The following is a 23,431-nucleotide window of genomic DNA, read 5'->3' as shown; positions in this document are numbered from 1 at the left end:
AGCCTGTGATCCACACGTTGGCCCCCGGTGTTCCCAAATTGAGCTGTGCTCTCTCGGGACTGCGCTGGGGCTAGGACGAGGGGGGGAGTCAGATGAGCTGCTCTCCATCTCACTCCTCCCCTGGCCAATCACAACTGGGAGATTTGAGGGGTGTGGGGGAAGGCTGGCACTCCAGGGCATGATGGGAAGGTGTGGGGGTGGCTTCATCACACTAGCAGGCCTCGTTTGGGTGACAGGACCAGGGCTAAGCTATAGGACAGAGATAGCTGGGGAGTGGTGGTGCAGAGGGGCAAGATGAAGTGCTAGGACCCCATTTTTCTCGGGGAGGGGATCATTCAAAATTTTGGGATGGCCTGAAATTTGTTTGGATTCCACTGACCGTCCAGAGATCCCAGCATCCGGATGTAGAGGTGGATGGTGGATTCCTTATGTCCCCTGCCACACAACCCCTCATCCTGACATCTGGGCACATGTCCAATTCTGCACCCGCCGTCCAAGCGGCTGGTGTGTTTGGGGTTGGGGGAGGGGCAGGTGGCCCCCTGGCTAATCCTATAATCTCGTTAAGAGAATCTGATTAATTGCCAACTATCCTTACAATTAATTAGAAAAGGGGACGGGGGAGGAGAGGCTGGTGAGGACCGAGGGCGGGTTGCCTGGCAGTGCCAGGCCAACAGACTGTCATGGTTTGTGTGGGGTGGGGGCAGGAGTCTGGGGGGGGTTGCGGTGAGTGGTGGCACCAGCTGGAAACAAGGTGGGGGGGGGGAGGAGGGAAGCAATCCTGCCCGCTGATCCGTATTTCCTAGCTGTGGATTTTCGCACAGTCAGTCGGTTTAAAGCGCGTGGCCTTAAACCCCTTGCTCTGCCAGCGGATTAAGCCCTCAGCCCGTTTGCACAGGGCATATGTCGTGCCATTATGTTCATTTGCACACACGTGTGCATGCGCGCACGCACGCACACACACACACACACACACACACACGGAGCCTGGCAGCATGTTGCTGCCGCCTAATGGACAAGCGGGTGCAATGCCGGGTGACTCCCACCCACTTCGCCTGTCATGCGGCGAATTCTTTACAGGCTTAAATAATTAATTGCCAGAGGCTGTGGTGAGAGCCCGGCGAGAGCTGAGCATCCCCCAGAGGTACAGGACGTGGGCGGACGTCTTCCCCTCTTCAAAATGCCCTGGGAAGATTCCAGGCAGGCCAGGGAATTAATTTCCAGCCTGCGCCAAGGTGCAGCAAAGACCACAAGCCCATACACTACAAAGCGCTGTGGAAAAGAAGAAGGAGAATCCCTGGGATGTGAACTAGGCTGGGAAGCCAGAACATCTGGCATGGCACTGGGCACACAGAAGGGCCTAGTCACAAGAATCCACCCTTCAAACAGCTCCCATGGAGGGAAAACTTAAGGGCTCTGCAAAGCACAGGCCAGGAGAGGTAACAACAATGGTGGCCAGCATTGTCCTCCATGTGCTCCAACATTTTCAGTTTTGCAGTAAAATAATCAGTTCTGATCCAATCTCATGCTTCAGAGCAGCAGCTGGGTGCCTGCAAGGGTCAGGAAGGATTTTGCCCCCCTCCCCTCACAATACACAACAGGCCAGATGCTGAATTCTGGATTTTTTCCTCTACCTTCCTCTGCAGCATCAGGGATTGGCCAAGCTGAGGATGGGACAGCAGGCAGGGTTGCCCGGGGAGCTGGTTCAAGGCGTCTTCTATCTGGATGCCTGGCTGGCAGGTCTTGCTCACGTGCTCAGTGGCAGGCTGACTGTCAGACTCAGGGTCGGGCAGGAATGTCCCCCCAGATCAGATTGGTAGGTACCATTGGGTTCAGGGTTTGGGTTTGTTTGGGGGTTTTTTTTTTTGCCTGCCTCTGCAGCATGGGGTGTGGCTTAGCTTGGCACCTCTAACCTAACCAATTCCCTGCCGTGGCAGGGGTGTCGGACACTGGGGCACCTTGGCTCCTCCTGTTCTCTGCCTCAGCACACAGCCGGTGAATCGCCTCAGGCCTGAAATGCTCCAACCTAACGTCATGGTGCTCAGTAAACAGGGTTCTGGGGTGGCCCCCACCCGGCCTGGGCTCTCCGGAGCTCAGACTAGACGGTCGGGCACCGAACTCCATGGCTGTGACAGGCTCACTCCTGCCCCAGGCCCCGCGTGGGGCAGATTCTCAGGGAGGGTAAGGCACGGAGGGTGCAGGGATGCAGGAGAGAAGGTGCCTGCACACAGAGCCACCGAGCCCCGGCTTTCTGTCCCCACCCCTAAATCCTGGGACAACTCCCGTCCCCGCTGAGGCCTGAAGCTCCTGCCTGCCTCAGGCACAGTGGGGTGACCCCAACGGCCTGGAGACACCCAGGGTGTGAAGGTGTCATGGATGCAGAGGGCTCTGGGATCCCCTCGCCTGGTCATAACTGCCCTCTGTGTGTGCGTCTGCCGACCCCTGCTGGAGGGGATAGGCCCCGCTCTATGTGTCATAGCTTTCGTACTGCTCTGGCTGTGGGGAATTCTCCTGTAGCTGATCCCTGAGCTGGGGGGGGGGGGGGGGGAGGGAAGGTGGGGGCTGAACTCCTGCCCTGACAAGCTCTGGGCCCAGCCAGCCCCTCGCTGGCCTCTGCCTCATCCTTTAATTAACTGAGCCGCCCCCACAGACTCCGGCCGGATCCCTGGGCCTGGGCAATCATGGGCCGGCGGGGGCAGTGCTGGGAGATGTCCCAGCTGGTGCTGGTGGGCGGGAAAGGGGGGGGGGGGGACAGGGCTGAAGGCGACACCCAGGACTGGAATCTCGTCTCTTCCCGTCATTCTGCAGCTGGCTGGTGGCCTGGCACACACGGGCTGTCATGGCCCCTCGGGGAGCCACCGTGCCCAGAGCTGGGTGCACTCTGGGGGCCTCGGCACTGGGTGAGTGTGGGGGGGGGAGGATATTGGGCTGGATGGGGTCTGATGGGGGGGAGGATACTGGGGTGGACAGGCCTGCAGGTCTGATGGGGCGGGGGGAGAGATACCGGGTTGGATGGGCCAATGGATTTAAAGCTGGGTAGGGAGGCAGGTTGGGTCCCTAGATTCTCCCCCAGCAGCAGGGTTGGCCTCGGTGTCTATTCACTTTGAGGATTGGGTGCTGGATTATGCGGGGTGGTGTCAATAATTGCTGAGTTAGGAGATGGGGTATGTGCAGCGGGGTGAGGGGGGGTGAGAGAGGGCAATTTCCACATCACTGTCTCCATGGACAGCCACAAGGAGAGGGCATGGGCGGGTGATGAAGGGCAGTATCCCCTAATGCCAGGCTGGGGAGATGGAGCACGACTAGGGGCGTGGAGAGCAGTGCGCCCCCCACCACATGCTCTCAATACCTCTCCAGTTGTATTTCAGATTCACAATCACCCGTCCCAGGCGGCACGGGTGGGACTGGTGTCCAAGGGACCAGTCACTGCATTCCTCTGTCTTCTCCTTGGTGCCTTCACAAGAGGTGAGAGAACTCCCGCAGATATTCCCTGCATACAATAATCTCCAAGGAGCGACATGAACCAGACACAGACCGACTCTCTCCTGCCACCCAAGTACCCATTCCCCATCGCTCACCACTTTCCCAAACTAAATCTTGCCAGGCTGAAGTTTTCCATGGTGGGTCTCATTCTAGAAGGCACCGTTTTTTGGAAGTTTTATTTAAATCCGTGACATCCGCCTGAGCGTTTTTGAGTTACAGCCAGAGGAACCCAAGCACTGAAAGTCATGGATGTTGGGTTTTTTTGCCCATCTGTCCTCCAAAACTCTTGCACCAATTTCCTTCAAACAGGGGTTGTTTTTAGAGATTTCACTGGGATCTAAACAACAAGCCAAGAAGGATGAAAATGGAATCAGAGGATTTAAAATTATGGATATTTCAACCTCTATTTCCACCATCAGAAGTTCTGCATGCAAGTCAATTAAAAAAAAGCTGGGCCAATTTCCTTCAAACTTGGCTCTCTTTGGAGATCACCTTGCTGTCTAAATAAGAAACCAAGCTGAATGGAAATGGAACCAAGAGATTTAAAATTGCAAATCTTTCACTATCTAGCATACATTCCCAATAGAAATGTTATAGGCAAGTAACTCCAAAGCAGCTGCACAGTATCTTTCAAAGTTGGCTTGCTTTTGCGATCTTCTTGGGACATAAATAACAATCCAAGCTGGATGGAAATTGGGCCACTAGGAGATTTAAAGTTATGAACATTTCAAGCTCAATTTCCACCAATGTTCCCATTAGAAATTTTGCATGCAAGTCAATTGACAAAAGCTGGGCCAGTTTCCTTCAAACTTGGCTTGTTTTGGAGATCATGGGAAGATCTGAAAATGGAGCTAGGGATTTAAAGTCACAGAGTGTTTCAGCATTGTATTTTTCTGAGCTTGGGCAATAAGATGGCACAGGGTGGGGGATTCTGGCAAGTGATTTCCAGGACTAATTAATGAATATTCAATTTCAACATGAAATCTTTAATAATGAGAGATTAATTGACTCCCTCCTTTGTTTCTACCCCAGGGGCCAGCCCCCAGCAGGCTTTCAGAGTGGAGCCAGATAACATTACAGTCCTGGAAGGGGCTGTGGCTGTCTTGCAGTGCGTGGTGGAAAATCCCACAGGCGTGGTCCAGTGGGTGAAGGGCGGGCTGTTGCTAGGACCAGACAGAAGCATCCCCGGATTCCCCCGCTACAGCATGACAGGAGACCTCAGCAAAGGTGAACGGGTTGGTCTGTCCTCCAGATGGGGGCTGGGAAGGAGGGGATGGCTGGGCAAAGCTGATTGGGGTCATCTATCCTTCCCACCTCCAGGCCAGCCAGTTGTGGCTGTGAACCAGCTCTTGGGACAACTGTGTGTGTAAACCCTGAGTGGCTCAGTTCCAGGACAGCCGGGCACTGTCTTTGGCTCTGGAAGGGGTGTGGGGTCTGGTGTTTAGAGGGTGTGTCGGCGGGGGGGATGGCTGGGAGCCTGCCAGGACTCCTGGGTTCTATCCCTGGCTCTGGGAGAGGAGTGGAGCCTAGTGGTTAAACGGAGTGGGAGTTGGGAGCCAGTAGCAGAGCCGGGCACAGAACCCAGGTGTCCTGGCCATATAGATTCACCATCCCGTCTGTGTCCCGCCCGGCAGGAGAGCACCACCTGCAGATCGTGGGCAGCCGGCTGGCAGATGACGCAGACTACGAGTGCCAGGTGGGGCGCTCCGAGGAGAGCCCGGGCATTGTGTCGCGCACGGCGCTGCTCGGCGTGCTGGGTGAGCAGCTGGGCCGGGGTTGTGGGGCGGCTCTGGCCCCGGGGAGCTGGGGGAGGGGTGACTCTTCAGGCCAATTCCTCCTTTCTCTTTCCCCGCAGTGCCCCCCAAACTGCCCGTCTTCAAGGAGTATGAGGCAAACAGCACCGTGACCTGGGTGGCCGGGGTGGAGTACAGGGTGACCTGCAGCGCCGGGGACGCCAAACCAGCCGCGGCGATCTCCTTCAGCAAGGGTCAGTGCCCCCCAGGGGTCTCATTTTGGGTGGGGGGCCCTTGGGTCTGATCGAGGGTGGGGGCTGGGCTGGAGGGGCCCATGGGTCTGATTGGGGGTGGCCAACACTGACTGTAATGGGCCATAATATGAGACCTTTCTTTCGTTTTCCATACACACCTCTCTGTATAATCTAGCCCATCCCCCTGAGATCTGGGCACCTGTCCCTGGGGTGCACAGCCGGGGGGTGTCTCTCAGCAAGGCTGTCAGGTATTGGCTGGAGTGGGAATGCGGGGAGGGGTGGGCTGTGTAGGGAACCCCTCACCCATCATGGCCCCTCCCGCCCCCAGACGGCAGCCCGCTCCCCGACGTGTCAAGCCGGGTGCACTCAGGGTCCAGTGAGAAGCTCTCCACCACCGAAGCTGTGCTCAGGTGAGAGGGTCCGTGGAATAGCCCCCGCCCCCTCCCTTTCCCCATCAGAGCAGGGGGGGCCCTGACTTAGCCTAGGGGGTTGCCAGCCAGGTGCCCCTTGTGACTCTTTGAGACACCAGCATGGTGCCCCTGGCCTCCGCTAGGCAGTGAGACCCGGATGGGAGACCTGCCCCCACTACAGCTCTGCCTATGCCCCTCACAGCCCCACAGCCCCCCTGCTAGCCCAGCCCCGGGCTCCCCATGCCCCAGCTCTGCTGGTGCCCCTCCATCCCGACCTGCAGCCCCTCTGCTAGTGCAGCCCTGGGCTCTGCCTCCCACAACTCTGCTGGTGCCCCTCCATCCCGACCTGCAGCCCCTTGCTCCGTTTCTAGGTGCCAGCTGGTCCGGCCCATTCCCTTTCTCTCCCCAGGATCACCCCACAGAGCTTGGAAAATGGGAAGCGCCTGCTGTGTGCGGCCACAAACGAGGCCGTCTCCGCCCCGGTGGTCGCTGGCTTCACCATGAACATCTTGTGTGAGTCACACCCCCATGCCCTGGGCCTTTATAGGGGCTGCGTCCCTCCCATCTCCTCTCTGGGGACTCACTCGCAGCCGGGGGCACCAATGAAAGGGTTACGAAGATCCTGCACAGCCGCCCTCTCCTGCATATACATGGACTCCACCGATCAGCTGATCCCTCAGTGGTTCCCCACCAAAAATATAAGCCTCACCCTCTTCTTTCCTTGGCGTCTCCCCTTCCATGGCCTCCTCCCAGCTGCAGACTCACCTCTTCCTATCTGTGGGATTTCTGGTTTACCATAATTAACTCATCAAGGAGACTCACGTATGTAGATGGACCCTCAGCCATTAACCCTTAGGAAAATGAGGAGTCAAAGGTGAAGAGGTGACTCGTGTATATAAGTTGACCCCTCAGCCATTAACCCGTAGAGAAGCAGGGAGCCAAAGGCAATAGGAAGGTCTGTCTCTAGCTGGCTCAGGGAACAGGTGGTTCATGGGGACACCCAGAGGAATGCTCTACCCCCCAACTGTTAATTCCCTTCCCAGGTTTGTGTGCGGCTCCTCTGATGGCGAAGGCAAATGGGGTGGGGAGAGATTTTGACTGCGGGGGTTTGATTCCATGTCCTCTTGTCTCCTAGCACTGGAGTCATTAATGAGCTCGTTAAAGACCCTAATTATGCACCAGCATTCTGGACTCTTTCCCCCTCCAACCAGACAGACGGGGACATCACCATGCTACAAGTGCAGCTTTAGGGGGGTCCCCAGGCCATGGATGGGGTCCCTGCAGTGCGGAGAAGACCATGCATGTTTCACACATCCTTCCCGTCCCCTGTCTGTCTAACCGGGTCCACCCCCTTCTCTGTTTCCCATCCCCTTGCCCTCTTCTGTTCCAATGCCCCAACCGCTCCCTGCCCATCCTGTGCCCCCAGATCGACAAGATCTAGCTGGCCCACTGGGATAAGGGAGCAAGGGGGGGGGGGTTCAGCTCAGCTCCAGCTGCACTGGGACCATTCACGCCCGCCTCCCCACCCTCCAGCTGCCCCACTGACTCCCCACCCCCTGTAGCAGGACATGACACAGCCCTGCCACACGAGGGAGCCCCTGAGCACCGGCAGTGGGCTTCAGCTGTGAGTTCCTCCCATCCCTGATCCTTGTCTCCCCCACCCAGTCCCGCCCCAGCCACCCACCATTGAAGGATACAAGCGCCCCGAAATCAAAGCCGGGGAGACCCTGAAACTCACCTGCATCTCGCTGAGTGGGAACCCCCTGGCCACGCTGCAATGGCTAAAGGTAACGAGGAAGCAGGGGGCTGCAGGTCGGGAGTGAGGGACCCTGGCAGAGCCATGGGGAGGGGGGAGACCAGACCTGGGCTATCAGGGGCTGCGGGTTGGGATTGAGGGGCCCGGCAGAGCAGTGGGGGACACTAGCTCGGGTCCCCACAGAACGGGGAGGTGATCTCCACCAGCTGGGAGACGGACGACACCAGCCGGGCATCCCGCAGCCTCCTGACCCTGAGCATCAAACCCGAGGACAACCTGGCCCAGCTGCGCTGCGAAGCCGGGAACCAGGTGTCACCTCTGCCCCTGCCGGCCAGCATCACCCTGCGCGTGGTCTGTGAGTGCCCCCCAGCAACCGCCCAGCACCCCTGCCCTGCCCCCCAGCGCTCCTGCCCCCCAGCACCCCTGCCCTGCCCCCAGCGCTCCTGCCTCCTGCCGGCCAGCGTCACCCTGTGCGTGGTCTGTGAGTGGCTTGCTGGCGCCCCTATCCTGCCCCCCAGTGCCCCCACCCCACCTGCACCCCCCATGCCCCCAGAGTCCCTGCCCCATCCTGGCCCCCTAGCTTCCCCACCCTGCCTCCTCCCAGAACCCCTGCCCAAACCCCCCAGTGCCCCCTGCTGGCCAGCGTCACCCTGCACATGGCCTGTGAATTCCTCCCCCCCCAGTGCCCCTGCTCCATCTTGCCCCCCTGATGTGCTCGCCCCACTCCCCTCAGCACCCCCTGCTGGTGGTGGCTGGGGACTGCAGTTCTGAGGTCTCTCCACCCCTCCCCCAGTTCTCCCCACGGAGGTTTCCATCCTGGGCTCCAGCAGCACCCCGGAGAACAAGCAGATCTCGCTGTCCTGCTCCACTGCACCCAGCAACCCCCCGGTGCAGCTGCGCTGGTGGCTGGGCTGGCGGGAGCTCACCACCACCGAGGTCACCGTCACCGAGGTCAGTCCCTGGCCCCGGCCTGCTGCTCCCACAACCACCACAGGAGGAGACACTGAGCCAGAGGAAAACTGGGAGCGGTTGCAGGGGGCTGGGAGCCAGGACTCCTGGGTTCTATCCCCAGCTCTGGGAGGGGAGCGGGGTCTAGTGGCTAGATCAGGGGGACTGGGAGCCAGGGAACTCATGGGCTCTCTCCCAGAATGCTTTGTGACTTTCAGTGAGCCCCTCCCATTATGGATGACTCAGTTTCCCTCTCTGTATAACAATAGTGAATATCCCATTCCCCGCCCCCTTGAGCCGGATGGGAGCTGGCGCCCCCTAGAGGGGATGGACTCCGTGCCCCATTCCCCACCCCCAGCCAGCCGGTGCCCCTGGAAGCAGGGTGCTGGGTGCCGACTTCTCTCCCTGCAGGCGGCGCACGGCGGGACGGTGACGGTCTCCAACCTGACGCACGTGGCCCGGCGCGAGGAGAACGGGCTGCCCCTCACCTGCGAGGCCTTCAACGAGGCCGTGCTCTTCACCCGCAGCGCCAGCCTGCCCCTCAGCGTGCAATGTGAGCCCCCGGCGGGGGCAGGGAGGGGATGGGGGGCCCATGGGGCCGGGGGCGGCAAGGGGCAGGGATGGGGGATGGGGTGAGGGAAAGGGGGTGAGGAGCAGGCAGGTGTGGGGGTAGGGAGGGATGGGGGGAGGGGTTGGAGCAGGAGCAGATTAGGGTGGGGGAAGGGAGATGCCCCCACAGTATCACCCCCCTTGTCCCCTGCTGATACTGGAGCCCCCCCCAACTCCCCTCTATGTGGAAGCCCCGCCCCCCCTGGCGGTCCTGCCCCAACTCACCCCAGGCTGGGGAAAAGCGGGGGAGGGGTCCTGCACCCCCTGTGGTGCTGTTGGGGAGAGAGGAGTGGAGACTGATACTGGTTGTCATGGCAACCCAGAAGTTGATTGACATTAACCCCCCCCATCATTCCCCCTCCCCAGACCCTCCCCAGAAGATTTGGATTGAGGCCCCGCCCCTCGACAGCCGATTTCGGGCCGGCACCAAGGTCAGGCTGACCTGCTTCGCCAGTGGGGGGCACCCGGCCCCCCGCCTCATCTGGATCAAGGTCCTGGGGGGGCACCATGCTTCAGGGAGCGGGGGGGGGGGGCTCTTGGCAGGGGGCACTTTCCCTTTGGAACGAGACCCACCCCAGCCCAGAGGTGGCTGCATGTCCTACCCATGCAGCGTTATGTGCGGCTGTTCCCCAGCTGCCACACCCCAGAGGTGACTGCATCTCTGGGTCGCTCACTGGGCTCTGGGCTCTCTCCTGGCAGGACACCAAGTCCCTCAAGGAGGGCACCCAGGTGGTCTCGGGCAAGATCGTCTCCAAGGAGCTGATCCTGACCACCAGCCCCAGCGACAACCTGGCCACCTACCGCTGCAACGCCTCCAACGACGGCAAGAGCCCGGCGCTCACGGCCCACACCCGCCTCCGCATCCAGTGTGCGTCCTCTGCCCCCAGCTGGGGGGGAGGGGCAGCATGTGCAATATTCCCTCCCGGCCACCAGGGGGCGGCATGTGCCATACTCCCTCCCAGCCACCAGGGGGTGGCATGTGCCATACTCCCTCCCAGTCACCTGGACTAGGCATGTGCAACCCTCCCTCCCGGCCACCAGGGGGCAGTATGTACAATACTCCGTCCCAGCCACCAGGGGGCGGCATATGCAATACTCTCTCCCCAGTCACTATTGCATGATATTGCAATATGCTGCTTCTTAGCTCCTCCCACAAGGCGGAGCCAAGTAATCCTGCCCCTTAAAGGCACAGCGCCCCCCCCCCCATTAGGTGATGGCCGTTACGCACCTGTCTCACTTCTACCCCTTTGCTCCCCTCCCCCGCCCCCCACGCCAGTTCCCCCCCTAGACGTGAAGATCACGACCACAGCCAAGGAGGTGCGACGTGGCCAGACGCTGACCCTGACCTGCGTCACCGGCAGCAGCAACCCCTTCGCCACCCTGACCTGGCTCAAGGACGCAGAGAAGTAAGAGAGGGAGCCCCTCACTCCCGACCCACAGCCCCCGGCTAGCCCAGCCCTGGGCTCCCCCACCCCCAGCTCTGCTGGTGCCCCTCACTCCCGACCCGCAGCCCCCTGCTGTCCCCACCTTGTGCTGTTTTTTTCAGGCTGAAGGGCGTGGATCTGGGGCGGAAGCCGGCGGAGTTCGGGGGTCTCTCCACCTCGGGGAAGGTGACGCTGGTAGCGACGTCCTCTGACAACGGGCGGCGGGTGACTTGCCAGGCCTACAGCTCCGTCCTGGCTGAGACCGTCAACACCTTCTACAAGCTCAACGTCCTGTGTGAGAACTTCCCCTGGCTGGGGCTGGGCGTGGGGCGGGGGGCTCGGTACGGGCCGGGGGGACTCAGCAGGGGGCGCTGTGCTGCGGGGAGCAGGGGTGGGGCAGTAGAGGGCGCCAGAGAGCAGGGTGGGGGGCAGTAGGGGGCGCCAGGGAGCAGGGTGGGGGGGCTCAGTGGCTACTGATCCTGCCTCGCCCCAGACCCCCCTGAGTTCTCGGCGGAGCAGCCGGCTGTGGCCCAGGCCGTGGAGCACGGGGCTGTGGAGCTGCCCCTGCGCGTCTCCGCCAACCCTCCCGAGATGACCTGCAGCTGGAGCTTCCGTGGGGAGACGCTGATACCAGGTGTGGGGGTAGGGGGCAGACGTTAGGGGCTACCTACAGGGGAGGTGTTGGGGTCTCACCCTCCCTTGTAGGGCCTCTGTGGGGGCAGGAGATGGGCTGGGGGTCCCTGGGGGTTCCTGTCCGTGCCCATGCTGGGGATGGGGTTTGGGCCGGAGGGTTCCTGGGGGGTGTTGTCCGTGCCCATGCAGGGGGTGGGGGTTGGGCTGGGGGTTCCTGGGGGGCACTGGCTGTGCCCATGCCAGGGGCAGATCCGGACATGATCTCTCTCTCCCCCCCTCTTGCAGAGGGGTCCCCCCGGCACCACCTGCGGGCAGGGCCCAGCCTGGCCATCTGGAACGTGAGCCGGGCCGACGCGGGTCAGTACCGGGCCCGGTGCCAGAACCCCGAGGGGCAGAATGAGACCCACATCCAGCTGCACGTGCACTGTGAGTGCCAGGCCAGCCCTCGCCGCCCCGCCGCCCCCTGCCCCCTGCCTCCACCTCCCCTCTGAGCCCTGCCCTCTCTCTGCCCCCCAGACGCCCCCTCCATCCGCAGCCTGGGGGACCCCGTCTACGTGGACCTGGGCGCCGCGGCTGAGTTCGTCTGCGTGGCGGATGCCAACCCCACCCCCGCGGGCATGTTCCAGTGGACCTGGCTGGTAAGGGGGGGGAGGGCACATGCCACCTGTGACCTTTGCTTCCTGGGCGGGGGCAGCGTGCAAGAATTGCCCCCTTTGCCCGGCCTTTGCCCTCTCCTGTCTGACCCTTGGCATCCCTTCTGTGACCTTTGCCCCCTCTGCCCCCCCTGGTGTGTCCGCCCCCCCCCCCCCCCGCTGCCCTTTGCTCGCTGACTCCGTCCGTCCCGCAGGGGGTGGAGGAGCGCAGCCTGGAGGAGCTGGGGCTGGAGCCGGAGGCCTCGGGGGCCGTGGGGCGGCTGCGGATCCGGGAGGCCCAGCGGGCACAGGCCGGGCTCTACGAGTGCCGCGTGGACAACGGGCTGCCCCCCCCCGCCCGGGGCAGTGCCCGCCTCATCGTGCGCTGTGGGTGCCCCACGTGGACCCCCACCCACTGCCCCCCAGCCTGGAGCCCCCCACCCCAGGGACCAGAAGCCCCAACCCTCATAGCCCCCCCCTCAGGGATCCCCCCACCTCTCTTCCACCCCAGCGACCCCCTCCCGCACTGCCCCTCTTCCTGGGGACCCCCTGAAATTCTCTGGAACCCCCCTGAACCCTCTTTCCAGGGACCTTCTGTTCACCCCAAGAACGACCCGGATCCCAGCCGCTCCTGACATCTATGTGACCTTTGCACATCCCCCCGACTGCTTCTCTCCTCCCCACACAGATCCCTGCCCCTTGGGGAACTCCTTGAAGCCGGGGGCCCCCCCACAGCCCACCCCCCACACTGGGATCCCCAACCCTAACCCCAGTGACCCCCCCTCCCCAGGGACATCCCTGACACTCCAGGAGTCCCCCCAACTCTCCCGCGATCCCCGGACCCTCCCCCCTCACTCTCTCTCTCCTTCCAGTCAAGCCAGAGATCGAGAAGGGCGTGGGGCTGGGAAAGGTGGCCGTGCCCGGGGACGGGAGCTCGCCCGCTGCCCTGCAGTGCCGCGCCCAGGGGGTCCCCAGCGTGCAGTTCAGCTGGGCCAAGAACGGGGCACCCCTGCACGCCGACAACCCCAGGTAGGAGAGGCCATGCAGGCGGAGCACGGAACGGGACGCCGTAACCCCCATGGACCTGGGCATATATAAAACAAAGCCCGTAATATTGGGACATCCGGTCACCTTAATCCCACGTCCTCTGCCTGTCGGATCTCCCCAGGGTCCCACGTTAATTATCCGGCTCCGTTACAAAAATCTCCCCCCCCCCCGAGTGGCCTGTGATTTAGGTCCGCCGGCTCTCGGGTGCTGCCGGAGGCTGGCGTTGGTGGAGAGGGCTAGAAATCAGCTTGGAAGGATCCGATTTTCCTCCCTCAATGCTGAGCAGCGTCGATTTCACCGCCCGCGCCCCAACGCAGGGAAAGATCTTTGCCGCTGTAATCACGGAGCCTCCGGGCCTGGCGCAGGCAGAAAAACGCTTGTTGAGAATTTCGTTTTCGGTGAGCGGTGCGGTGTGTTCTGGCAGGCGCCGCCGGCAATTTGTGTCGTCACAGTTAATCCAGCTTCACCCTCTGGAATCTCAGCGTCTGCTGCCATTAAGGCATGACCCCCACCCCCCATCATCTCCCGGCAGCTGGGGACCTGCCGTCGCTATGGGGCGGTTCCAGCCAGTCCTTTAACCCCCTTTTCACCCCACCCCTGACAGCTCCATGATGCACAGGCCCCACGGCTCCAGTGCTGCCCCAAGAGCAGTGTGTTAACTCTTTTGCACCCCCTGGGGAGCAAGCAAAGCATAGAGGGAAACTGAGGCAGGCAGCAGCTTCATACAAATATCACGAAAAATTCCCACTTTGTCACAATAATGACTGGGGGGAGCAGACCCCCGTTCTTAGTGCCCCCTGTTGCCTGGATATGGGGCACTCAAGTGCCCCCTAAACAGTTCCCAACTCCGGCGCCCCCACAACCCTCCTCCTTAAAACACCGGCAGGGTCCCTGATCTATCCCTACTACCAGATGGCTTGAGTTTGTTGCTTCCATCCTGCTTCTGATCTGGTTCCTGGTTCTGATCCAGTCCCCAGTTCTGATCCAGTCTCCATCCTGATCAAATCCTTGTTCTAGTCTGCCTTGATTCTGATTCAATGTCTGAGTCTGGGCGGGCCCCGGTTCTGATTCAGTCCCTGGGTCTGGGTCAGTCCCTGGTTCTGATTCAGTGCCTGGGTTTGGGTCGATCGCTGGTTCTGATTCAGTGCCTGGTTTGGGCCGGCCCAGTTCTGATTCAGTGCCTGGGTTTGGGTCGATCGCTGGTTCTGATTCAGTGCCTGGTTTGGGCCGGCCCAGTTCTGATTCAGTCCCTGGGTCTGGGTCAGTCCCTGGTTCTGATTCAGTGCCTGGTCTGGGCCGGTCCCGGTTCTGATTCAGTCTCTGGGTCAGTCCCTGGGTCTGGGTCAGTCCCTGGGTCTGATTCAGTGCCTGGTCTGGGCCGGTCCCGGTTCTGATTCAGTCTCTGGGTCAGTCCCTGGGTCTGGGTCAGTCCCTGGGTCTGATTCAGTGCCTGGTCTGGGCCGGTCCCGGTTCTGATTCAGTCTCTGGGTCAGTCCCTGGTTCTGATTCTGGGTCTGGGCCAGCCCCTGGTTCTGACCCGACCCCAGTCCCGCCCCCAGGTACACAGAGCGCACGTGGCATGAGGGCACCTGGCACAGCAGCACCCTGACCATCGCCAACGTCAGCGCGGCGCAGGACTACGCCACCTTCACCTGCCGCGCCAGCAACGCGCTGGGCACGGACCGACTGGACATCCAGCTTCTCAGCACCAGTATGGCCTGGGGGGGCTGCGGGTTGGGAGTGAGGGGCACCGGCAGAGCGGGGTGATCGCTCTCTCTTTCTCCCCTCCCTACAGGCCGCCCTGACCCCCCCACGGGGTTAAAGGTCGTGAGCGTCACCCACAATTCGGCCGCCCTGGAGTGGATCCCTGGGTTTGACGGGGGGCTGCCCCAGAGATTCCGCATCAGGTGGGGGGCAGTGGTGTGGGGTGGAGGAGGTGGGAAGGATGGGGGGAGGGGGTTGGAGGGGGCTCTGGATGGGCAGTGGGGCAGGGAGCTCAGTGCTGATGCTGGAGGGAGGAGGAGGGGGCAGTGGGGCTCAGGGCTGGGGGGGCCGGTGTGGGGGTGGAGGGAGGAGGAGGGGCTGTGGGGTGGGAGCAGTGGGGTTCAAGGCTGGGGGAGGCTGACGTGGGTGGGCAGGGGCGCTGGATCCCTCATCTCCTTGTGCCCCCCAGGTACCGCTGGCCGGGCACCCCCAGCACCCTGTACGTGGACGTGTTCCCCCCCCAGACCCCCGCGTTCACCCTGACGGGACTGAGCCCAGCCACCCCCTACAGTGTCGGCGTCAGCGCCCACAACCCCCTGGGGGAGAGCGACCAGGGCCCCAGCGTCACCGTCACCACCGCAGGTAGGAGGCGCCGGGCTGGGGGGGCTGGGAGCTCAGGGGGGGCCTGTGCTGGGGTGGGCGGGTCTGTGGGTCTCCAACCGGACTGATCTGATGCCTGATTTCAGAGCTTCACGTGGAGGAGCCACCAATTCCGGAGCCTGAGGTGCCCGAAACAGGTGGGTACCGGGGGGGGGGGGTAGGGAGCCAGGACTCCTGGGTTCTGTCCCTAGCTCTGGGAGGGGAGTGGGGTCTAGTGGTCAGAGCAGGGGACTGGCTGGCTCGGGGGGTGGCGAAGGGGACCTGGGCCATTTCCCCTCCAGCGGACGCTGGCTCCTGGCCCCTCTCTGATGCTCTACTTTGCTTTCCCAGAAGCCCCTGCGTTGCCCCCGGCCCTCGTTGGGGGGCTGAGCGCACTGGGGGCCCTCCTGCTGCTCTCCAATGCTGCCCTCTTCACCTGCCTGCTCCGCCAGCACCAGGCCTCAGCCCGGCCAGGTAAATCCCTCCCCTGCACCCTTCCCGCCATGAGGCCCTGCCCCTAACCCTGCCCGGACTGACAGCTGCTGTTTTCTGGTTTTGCCTGCAGGGGTCCCAGAGGAGGCCGCAGGGATGTGAGTGTTGGGGCAGGGCACATGGGGGGCAGGTGGTTCTGTCTGTCCTGTCACACTACGACACCCTTCCCCAGGCATGGCTCCCAGCCCCCTTCCCCGCTCCGCTCTAATCACTATTCCCCACTCCCTTCCCAGAGCTGGGAGAGAACCCAGGAGTCCGGGCACCCGGTCCCACCTGCTCTAACCACTAGACCCTGCTCCCCTCCCAGAGCTGGGAGAGAACCCAGGAGTCCGGGCACCCACCCTTTGTGTTTCAGGAGGAAGCCCAGTGCTGGGAATGAGTACAGCCCGGGGGAGGCGGTGAATCCAGCAGCGCGGCACACGCTCCTGGACAGCTACTCGGAGAGGAGTGTGTCCTCTGAGGTGAGAGGATGAAGGGGTGGGGGCTCTGGAGGGGGCGCCCCACTGCAGGGAGCGGGGCAGGGGCTCCATTGACAGCTGGGGGTCGTACCTGGCCTTGAGGGGGCGGGGGGAATATGGGATCGGGTTAGTTACAGGCCGTGGGTAATGAGGGGGGGGGAGGTGGGAGCCAGGACTCCTGGGTTCTCTTTTAAGGGGCATGGGTGAGGGGTCCCTTGGCGTGTGACAGTGTCTCTGTGGCTCTCCTGTAGGGCAGCTTCGTGGGCACCTGGCCGGGGTACGTGCCCGGCCGTGGGTATCAACCCCGGCTGCCCCCCCACCCCGAGAGAGCCGAGAGGGAGACAGATGCCAACTCCACAGGTGGGTGTGAGGAACCAGAGCCAGTGCCCCCCCAGTGGGGACAGGCCTGGTGCCCCATTCCCTGCCCCCCCAGTGAGCCACTCCCCACCCTGGGGCCGGCTGGGAGCCGGTGCCCCCTAGAGGGGAAAGGCCCCATACTCCTTTGCTGTGACCTCTGCCCCACAGCTCCCTTTGCCGTTCTAGACTTTGGGGTCCCTGCCCCCTGGCTCAGCCCCTCGGACCCCCATGAATACGAGGACGTGATGGAGCCTGGAGTCTATGAGGAACTGGGGGCCCTTCGCCCCCAGGCACCTGCCCCATTCCGCCAAGGGATGCTACCCTGCCAGGACTATATGGTGAGTGGCCCTGGACTCCTGGGTTCTTTCCCCACCTCAGGGAGGGGAGTGGGGGCTAGTGGTTGGGGGGGGGGGGGCCACCTGGGAGCCAGGACTCCTGGGTTCTCTCCCTGGCTCCGCAAGGGATTGGGGGGTGACAGGCTGTCTCTCCCCAGGGTGCCTATCCGTGGAGGGGCTGGTCCCTGGCTGGCTCTGAGGACCCGCTGAGGATCTACGACCGGGTGGCTGCCACCCCGCCCCCCGGTGCGGATGAGGAGCTGCCCTTTGAGCTGAGGGGGGAGCTGGTGTGAGGGGGTGGGAAGCTGGGGGCTCAGGAGCTGCCCACACAATAAACCCTCTGCGCCCCACCCTGCCTGGCCAGTGCTGTTCAGGGGACCACGGGGCTCGGCCGGGGGGAGCATCCTGCTGCAGGGAGCGGGGCAGGTTGGGTAGGAATTATCCATCTGTCCCCCCCAGCCCCACACAGGGACCTTCTCATTGAGTGCGAGCCATGGAGCAGGATGTCAATAGCCATTTTATTATTAGTTGGGGGGGGGGGGGCTGGGAGCCCCTAGGACCCACACCCCACAACTGCTTCCTCCCATAACACAAAGCAGGAGGCACGTGCCCAGGCATGCAACCTCCCTCCCTCCCCCCCGGCTTTGGGGCAATTTAACCCCTACACACACACCACATTTTGCTCCCTGCCCCCCCCGTGGGGCCATGATCACTGCCCCAGCTAGGGTTGTTGCTGGTTCTCTGGGGGCTCATGGGAATAGGAGTCCTGCTGCAGAAGGGAACAGCTGTAATGTTATCCCAGGGCAGCTGGAAAGGGGGCTCAGGAGAGGAGCACCCTCCCCTGGGGGTCAGGGCTGGTCCCTATGCCCCAGCCTGGCATTAGGGGGCACTGTGCTGGGGGAGGTGGGGGGGGCACTGTGCTTTCCCCCTGGCAGGCAGGGCTGGCCCTGTTGCCCATGTGTGATGCTGAGGGTGGTGGGGGGGGAGGCAGAGGAGACAGTGTTCTCCCTGGCACTCAATGCTAGCCCCGGGACCAGGCTGGCTAAACCCAAAGTGGCCCTGGCTGCTGCTGGGAAGGTGTGGGGGACCAGAGGGAGGGGGGAGATAAAAAGGGGTTGAGGTTGGGGGGGAGGCACCTCCTTGATCCCCATGCCTCTGGGCGAGCAGTTGTGTGAACACAAGCATGGCAGCGTGCAGGATCATCAGTCACAGACCCAGGCAGCAGGGGGCCCTGCCCCCACGGAGCTTACAATCTGCCCCTACCCCCTCATACAGTCAGGCTCAGGAATCTTGTGCTGAGATGCAACCACCTCTGGGGTGGGGCAATTGGGGAACAGCTGCATAGAACGCTGCACCCGGTGGTGAGATGCAGCCACCGCTAGGGCACGGCAGCTGGGGAACAGCTATAAGTTGAACCAGGGTATCTGGCCTACAGGTTTCCGGTAACACAGATGCTGTGCGGCAAGTCTGAATAGGCGAGAAGCACTAAAGCTTATTTCTCAATAAAATACCTGATGTTCCCACAGGGGAACAAACCCAGGATCCCCCCTAGTGGAGGGGGAGGGTATAACGGCAGCGATGGACCCTAGCCCGCTGCCTGCCCAGGACAAGCGCCCTCGGCAGTACAGGGGCTATGATGCAGGCGTAGCAGTTCTGCTTGCTAGCCATAGGGGGCACCACTGCACCATCAGCATTATCATAGGTGGTCACTCACCCGGCTGGGGAGACAGCACCGTGACAATTCGGGGCGGAGGGGCGATAGAGACAGGGTGGAGGTTGAGGTCCACTCGGACACAAAACCACCCCACAGTTGACTCCCCGTCCCTCCGCTCCTGTGAACCACTGTGGTTCATAAAGGCTCATTTCACAGAAATGATATGACTGAAGTGGGGGGGGAATCCCCCCCCCCAGGTGGGACCCAGATCCCGACCGAGACACAATTTCATAGAAATCGGGGGGGAGAGGCTCCCCCAGCCAGCCCTGGGGCTGGAATTAACACAGGATCCTCTGCCCCCCACCCCCGGCCATGGGGGGTGAGGGGAACAGGTGGAGATTTAGGCTGAGTGAATGCTCAGCAGAGGAAGATTTTAAGGGGCCAGCAGCACTCCCCCTGGGGGGAAGGCAGCTGCAGCCAGAACGCAGGGAGTAGGGTCTAGTGGTTAGAGCAGGGGAAGTGGGGCTGGGAGTCAGGACTCCTGGGTTCTGTGCCTGGCCCTGGAAGGGGCGTGGGGTCGAGGGGGTTAGAGCCCGGCTGCCACTTGCTGTGTCTGCCACAGCACATGCAGCCACCCCCATTGGTCAGTAGGGGGCAGCACACACACGCCAGCCCCATGGGGGCAAAGGTAGGGGGTTCGGCCCCCCGCGATTGCAGCCTCATGGGGCTGGCAGCATCCGAGAGAGGCATCCGGCTGGCAATGCTACCAGCTACTCTGGGACCCAGGGGTCCCGGCAACAAGGGAGCATGGGACTAAGCTATTGGAGAACCCAGGCATCCGGGCAGTAAAGGGATCCCGGCCTTGCAGAACCCAGGCGTCCGGAGGCCCCCCCGTACAATAAGTTAGTTAAATACAGAAAATATTACAGACAATATTCCAGAGAAATCCTCTGCCCCTGCTTCACTGGCCGGCCCCAGATGAGGCCCCTCCCCCCCCAGCTCCCTTCCTTTGGGGGGGCGGGGGGCGCAGGCCCTAAGGGGGCTGGGAAGGACGGCGGGTAGCGCCAGGGGGTGGGCGCCGGCTCCTCAGCAAGATGCGCAGCTGGGGGGGAAGGAAGAGAAGGAGTTGAGTTGGAGGATCCTGGAGCTCTCCCCCCAACCTGTGCCTCCCCCCTGCAGGCTGCTTCCTTGGGGGGGGCCCAGCCCCCAGGGGCTGGGAAGTGAGATTTGGGGTCCCCCAGGGCTGGCGGCCACAGCTGGCCTCCCAGCGGGGTAAGTCAGAGGAGTTGGGGGTCTCAGCTGATCTCCTATAGATCTGGGAAGTCAGAGGGGCTAGAGGGTGTCCTGGGGGGGTCTCACCTGGTCTCCCCCAGGCCCAGGGGGCAGCAGATGGGCCGGCTGCTCGTTCTCCAGGTTGCGGGCGCTGGGGTCGGCCCCCCGGCTCAGCAACAGCTGCACGAGGCTCTCCTGGCAGGGGGGGCCCGGCAGGGCCGCGGCCATGTGCAGAGCGGTGTTCCCGTGAGCCTGGGGGGGGGGGGGACACAGACGGTCACACACAGCCCCCACCCTGCCAGCACGGCCCCCCCCCCAGCCCACAGCAGGCCCAGCCGAGCCCACCGCCCCCCCCCCAGGCACTTCCCTCCCCCCCACACACACAGCCCCCATTGCATCCCACCCCCAACGCACGGCATTCCTCCAGCCTCCCCCTGTGGCATGGCCCCCCCCCCACATGAACATGCCCCAGGTGTCCCCACGGCACAGCACCCCCCCCCCCCCCCCCCCCCCCCCGCCCCGAGCTGCCCTGCCCACCTTCATGTTGACGAAGTGCTGGGGGTGGGAGACGGGCAGCTGCAGGAGGAACTGAACCAGGGGCAGGTTCCCGTCCTGCACGGCCAGGTGCAGAACCGTCTTGCTGCTCTTAATGTCCTGGGGGGGCAGGGATGGGAGGGGGTGAGTGGGGGAGACCAGATCCTGCCCCCCAACCCCCCACCAAGCCCCCTGGACTCCCCCCGCCCTCCCCCGCCCAGCCTCCACGCAGTCAGCAAGGTCAAAGGGGGCACCCCTCGGACATGCTGGGCAGATCTGGCAATTCACCCCCCCCCTCGCCGCCTGCCCCCCTTGGCCCCGCCCCAGGCAAGGGTCAAGGCTGCCGGGCCCCGGGGTGGGAGGGCGCAGCGCCCCCCCCCCCCCCAAGCCCCGCTGGCCTACCTGGCTGGTGTGATCTGCCCCCATGTGCAGCAGGGCCTGGATGCAGGCCAGCGTCTCCTGTAGCCGCTCCAGGGTGGCGGTCCCGGCGCCCAGCGCCTGCAGGGCGGCGTTGTGGGAGATCACTGCACAGTGCAGAGGGGTCTGCCCTGGGGGGGCCCAAAGGGAGGGGGGGTGAGAACAGCCGCCCACTGCCAGCGCCCCCAGCTGGGAGAGGCCAAGAGTGCCCCCCTCCCCCACCACAGCTCACTCCCCCCACCCCCACAGCGCCCCCTGCTGGGGGAGGCAGGGATTCCCCCCCCCCCCACACACAGCTTCCAGTCCCCCGCACAGCACCCCCTGGTGGGAGCCCCCCCACCACGGCACACTGCCCCCACACAATGCCCCCTGGTGGGGGAGACTGGGCACTGCCCCCAGCCAGCAGTCCCACCCCACAACGCCCCCCACTCACAGCAGGTCCCCCCCCCCACAACTCCCCCACCCCACTGGATGTGTCCTACCTTCAAAGTTCCTGGCCTCCACATTGACAGGGACTCCAGACGCCATCACAGCCTGGGGTGGGGGGGGAGGCAGGAGAAATCGGGTTCAGTTGTGTGTGTGTGGGGGGGGGTCAGTTGAAACCAATTTCAAACCCACTGTATTTGGGGAGGAGGGGGTCTAGTGGTTGTGGGGGCCTGGAAGCCAGGAGTCCAAGGTTCGATTCCCAGCTCTCGGAAGATGGGGGAGGGGGCAGGGATCCCGGATGCCTGGGTTCTCTCCCGGCTCCACACTCACCAGGAGGACGTTGGGGAGGCCGTAGGTGGCCGCCAGGTGCAGCAGCGTCTGGCCCTTGTGGTCGGCGGCGTCGGCGTCAGCTCCCAGCGCCAGCAGGTCCCGCACCAGCTCGGCTTGGTTGGCCGTGGCAGCCACCAGCAGCGGGGTCTGGGGAGGGGCAAAGGGGAGAGCGGGCAGCACACCAGGCTGGGAGAGCCCAGGGCATGACCCTCGCCCCCACCCCATGGCATGACCTTGGACCCCCATAATGCCCTTCTCCTGACCACCCCGTGACCCTTGGCCCCCACCCGCTTGGCATGACACTTGACCCCCCCCCCTTGCAGCAGGACGACCTTTGACCCACAACAACAGCCTTCCTCTGTCCCCCGAGCTCGGCCCAGCCGCCCCCCCCCACGAGAGCCCCCTCCCCGGCTCACCTTGCCCTTGTGCTCCTTGGTCTCTAGCCGCCCGCACTCCTTGAAGACCTCAGCAGCCGCCTGGGCAAAGTGACGCAGCCCTTGGGCAGCCAGCAGGTGTAGGATCCTGCCGGGGGGGGGGGGGGGGGAGAAGATGTCAGTGACCCCCCCAAACCCTGTGCAGATCCTCCACCCACCCCCTGAACAGCCAGTCCCCTGCAATCCCAGCCCCTGCCCATCCCCACCCAGCCCTGCCCAACGCCACCCAGCCCCTGCAGATCCTCCATCCATCCCTCCGTACCCCGCACCCTCCTGCCCCATACCTGTCCCATGCCCCCCTCCCCGCTGCTTCCACTAACATTCGCCAACTCCCCCCCGCCCCCCCGACAGACATCCCCCAGCACCGTTCCTCCTCCCTACCCATTCCCTCCCCCCCTTGGCACACAGCAGCTCAGCCCCTCCCCAGAGGGGGCATGTGGGGGGCTGATGAGTCTTTTCCTCCACTTCCAGGAGTGGGGGGGGCCAGGATGAATTTTGGGGTCCCCCTGGACACTCACGTGTCTCCATCTTCATCCTGCTGCAGCAGCTGTCCCTGGTCCATGCTCCGGATCTCGGCTCGGGCCCTCGCCAGCTCCCCAGGGTCCAGTCCCCCAGCCAGGCCCCCGAAGCCGCCCAGCTCTAGGGGGTCAGGATACGGGGTGCTCCGGACAGGCAGCGTCCAGGGGGCATCGGGTGTCTGCAGAGGTGGGAACGTGTCCGGTGAGGGGGGTGGCACGGGGTCCTGGTGGGGGGGGGGTTACAGCCCAGTGGGTGCCCCTCACTCCTGCCCCACAGTCCCTCCCCACCCCATCTCACCTCTAACTCCCCCGTAGCTGCCATCACCGTGCTGTAGGGCTCCCCTGTTTCAAACATCGCGGTTCCCATGGAAGCATAGGCCTCTGTCGCGTCGTACCCGGGTCCAGGAGGCTGGTAGCTGCCAGTGCTGGCTACGGCTGAGCAGTGATAGCGGCAATCGGGGAAGGCCACGTGGCATGAGGGGTCAACCTGCCAGGGCGGGTAAGGAGCTAGGGGGGGCCCTGGGGCAGATTCCTCCCCAGAGCATTCTCCCAACCCCATGGGCTCCAGGCGCTCATCTGGATGGGAGAGAGACATGGCTGGTGGGTGAAAAGCACTGAGGGGGGAATGCGTGTGGGGGTCCCAGGGTTGGGGAGATGTATCCCAGGGGGAAGGGACTGGGGGGTACATCCCAGGGGGAGGCAACCAAGGGGATTGACTAAGGAGGTCCCTAGAGGGCTGTCCCAGGGGGAGGGAACTGCACTCCTGAGGGATCTGGGGTACTGGGTTGTCGCACTGGGCAGAAAGTGGGGTCCCCAGGGGAACCGAAGAGTAACTAGGGTTCAGGGACAGCTACAATGGGGGTCCCTGTTCAACTTACTTGTCTGGGAAGGATCGACAGCAGCTGCTGGGATCTAGAGAGAGCGAAGACAGAATA

At 63.2% G+C, this 23,431-nt stretch overlaps 2 protein-coding genes across 2 annotated transcripts; one reads left to right on the top strand and one right to left on the bottom strand.

Annotated features, from left to right (window-relative positions):
* Positions 1-2,836: 2,836 nt before the first annotated feature.
* NPHS1 (NPHS1 adhesion molecule, nephrin) lies at positions 2,837-17,272 on the top strand. Its single transcript, XM_067542950.1, has 30 exons — positions 2,837-2,897; positions 3,355-3,462; positions 4,513-4,707; positions 5,115-5,237; positions 5,336-5,467; positions 5,796-5,877; positions 6,287-6,390; positions 7,543-7,664; positions 7,817-7,988; positions 8,427-8,584; positions 8,993-9,134; positions 9,557-9,681; positions 9,890-10,058; positions 10,467-10,596; positions 10,737-10,909; positions 11,108-11,248; positions 11,533-11,673; positions 11,764-11,885; positions 12,095-12,266; positions 12,752-12,908; positions 14,486-14,637; positions 14,722-14,833; positions 15,100-15,272; positions 15,377-15,427; positions 15,621-15,743; positions 15,835-15,859; positions 16,117-16,222; positions 16,471-16,579; positions 16,763-16,914; positions 17,070-17,272. The coding sequence occupies exons 1-30, from the start codon at positions 2,837-2,839 to the stop codon at positions 17,202-17,204; spliced, it is 3,867 nt and encodes a 1,288-aa protein (XP_067399051.1). The 3' UTR covers positions 17,205-17,272.
* NFKBID (NFKB inhibitor delta) lies at positions 17,238-23,398 on the bottom strand. The gene is made up of 10 exons (XM_067542884.1): positions 23,375-23,398; positions 22,795-23,072; positions 22,497-22,675; positions 21,961-22,066; positions 21,545-21,691; positions 21,271-21,322; positions 20,774-20,919; positions 20,375-20,491; positions 19,925-20,089; positions 17,238-19,667 (listed from the first exon to the last, which is right to left on the bottom strand). The coding sequence occupies exons 2-10, from the start codon at positions 23,053-23,055 to the stop codon at positions 19,599-19,601; spliced, it is 1,242 nt and encodes a 413-aa protein (XP_067398985.1). The 5' UTR covers positions 23,056-23,072; positions 23,375-23,398; the 3' UTR covers positions 17,238-19,598.
* Between the last annotated feature and the right edge of the window lie 33 nt (positions 23,399-23,431).

This window comes from Emydura macquarii, unplaced genomic scaffold (assembly GCF_026122565.2).
Source record: "Emydura macquarii macquarii isolate MOO-44397 ecotype Brisbane River unplaced genomic scaffold, CSIRO-AGI_Emac_v2 contig_746, whole genome shotgun sequence".
Classification (NCBI taxonomy): domain Eukaryota; kingdom Metazoa; phylum Chordata; order Testudines; family Chelidae; genus Emydura; species Emydura macquarii.
Note: the sequence above shows the minus strand (reverse complement) of the source record. Positions and strands in the feature narration are given on the sequence as shown.

Coding starts and splice junctions, on each gene's coding strand:
- NPHS1 (XM_067542950.1), top strand. CDS start 2,837: ATGGCCCCTCGGGGAGCCACCGTGCCCAGAGCTGGGTGCACTCTGGGG. Junction 7,989..8,426: donor CATCACCCTGCGCGTGGTCT/GTGAGTGCCCCC, acceptor CCCCTCCCCCAG/TTCTCCCCACGGAGGTTTCC. Junction 14,834..15,099: donor CCCCAGAGATTCCGCATCAG/GTGGGGGGCAGT, acceptor TGTGCCCCCCAG/GTACCGCTGGCCGGGCACCC.
- NFKBID (XM_067542884.1), bottom strand. CDS start 23,055: ATGGGGTTGGGAGAATGCTCTGGGGAGGAATCTGCCCCAGGGCCCCCC. Junction 21,692..21,960: donor CCAAGGAGCACAAGGGCAAG/GTGAGCCGGGGA, acceptor GCCCCTCCCCAG/ACCCCGCTGCTGGTGGCTGC. Junction 20,492..20,773: donor GGGCAGATCACACCAGCCAG/GTAGGCCAGCGG, acceptor CTGCCCCCCCAG/GACATTAAGAGCAGCAAGAC.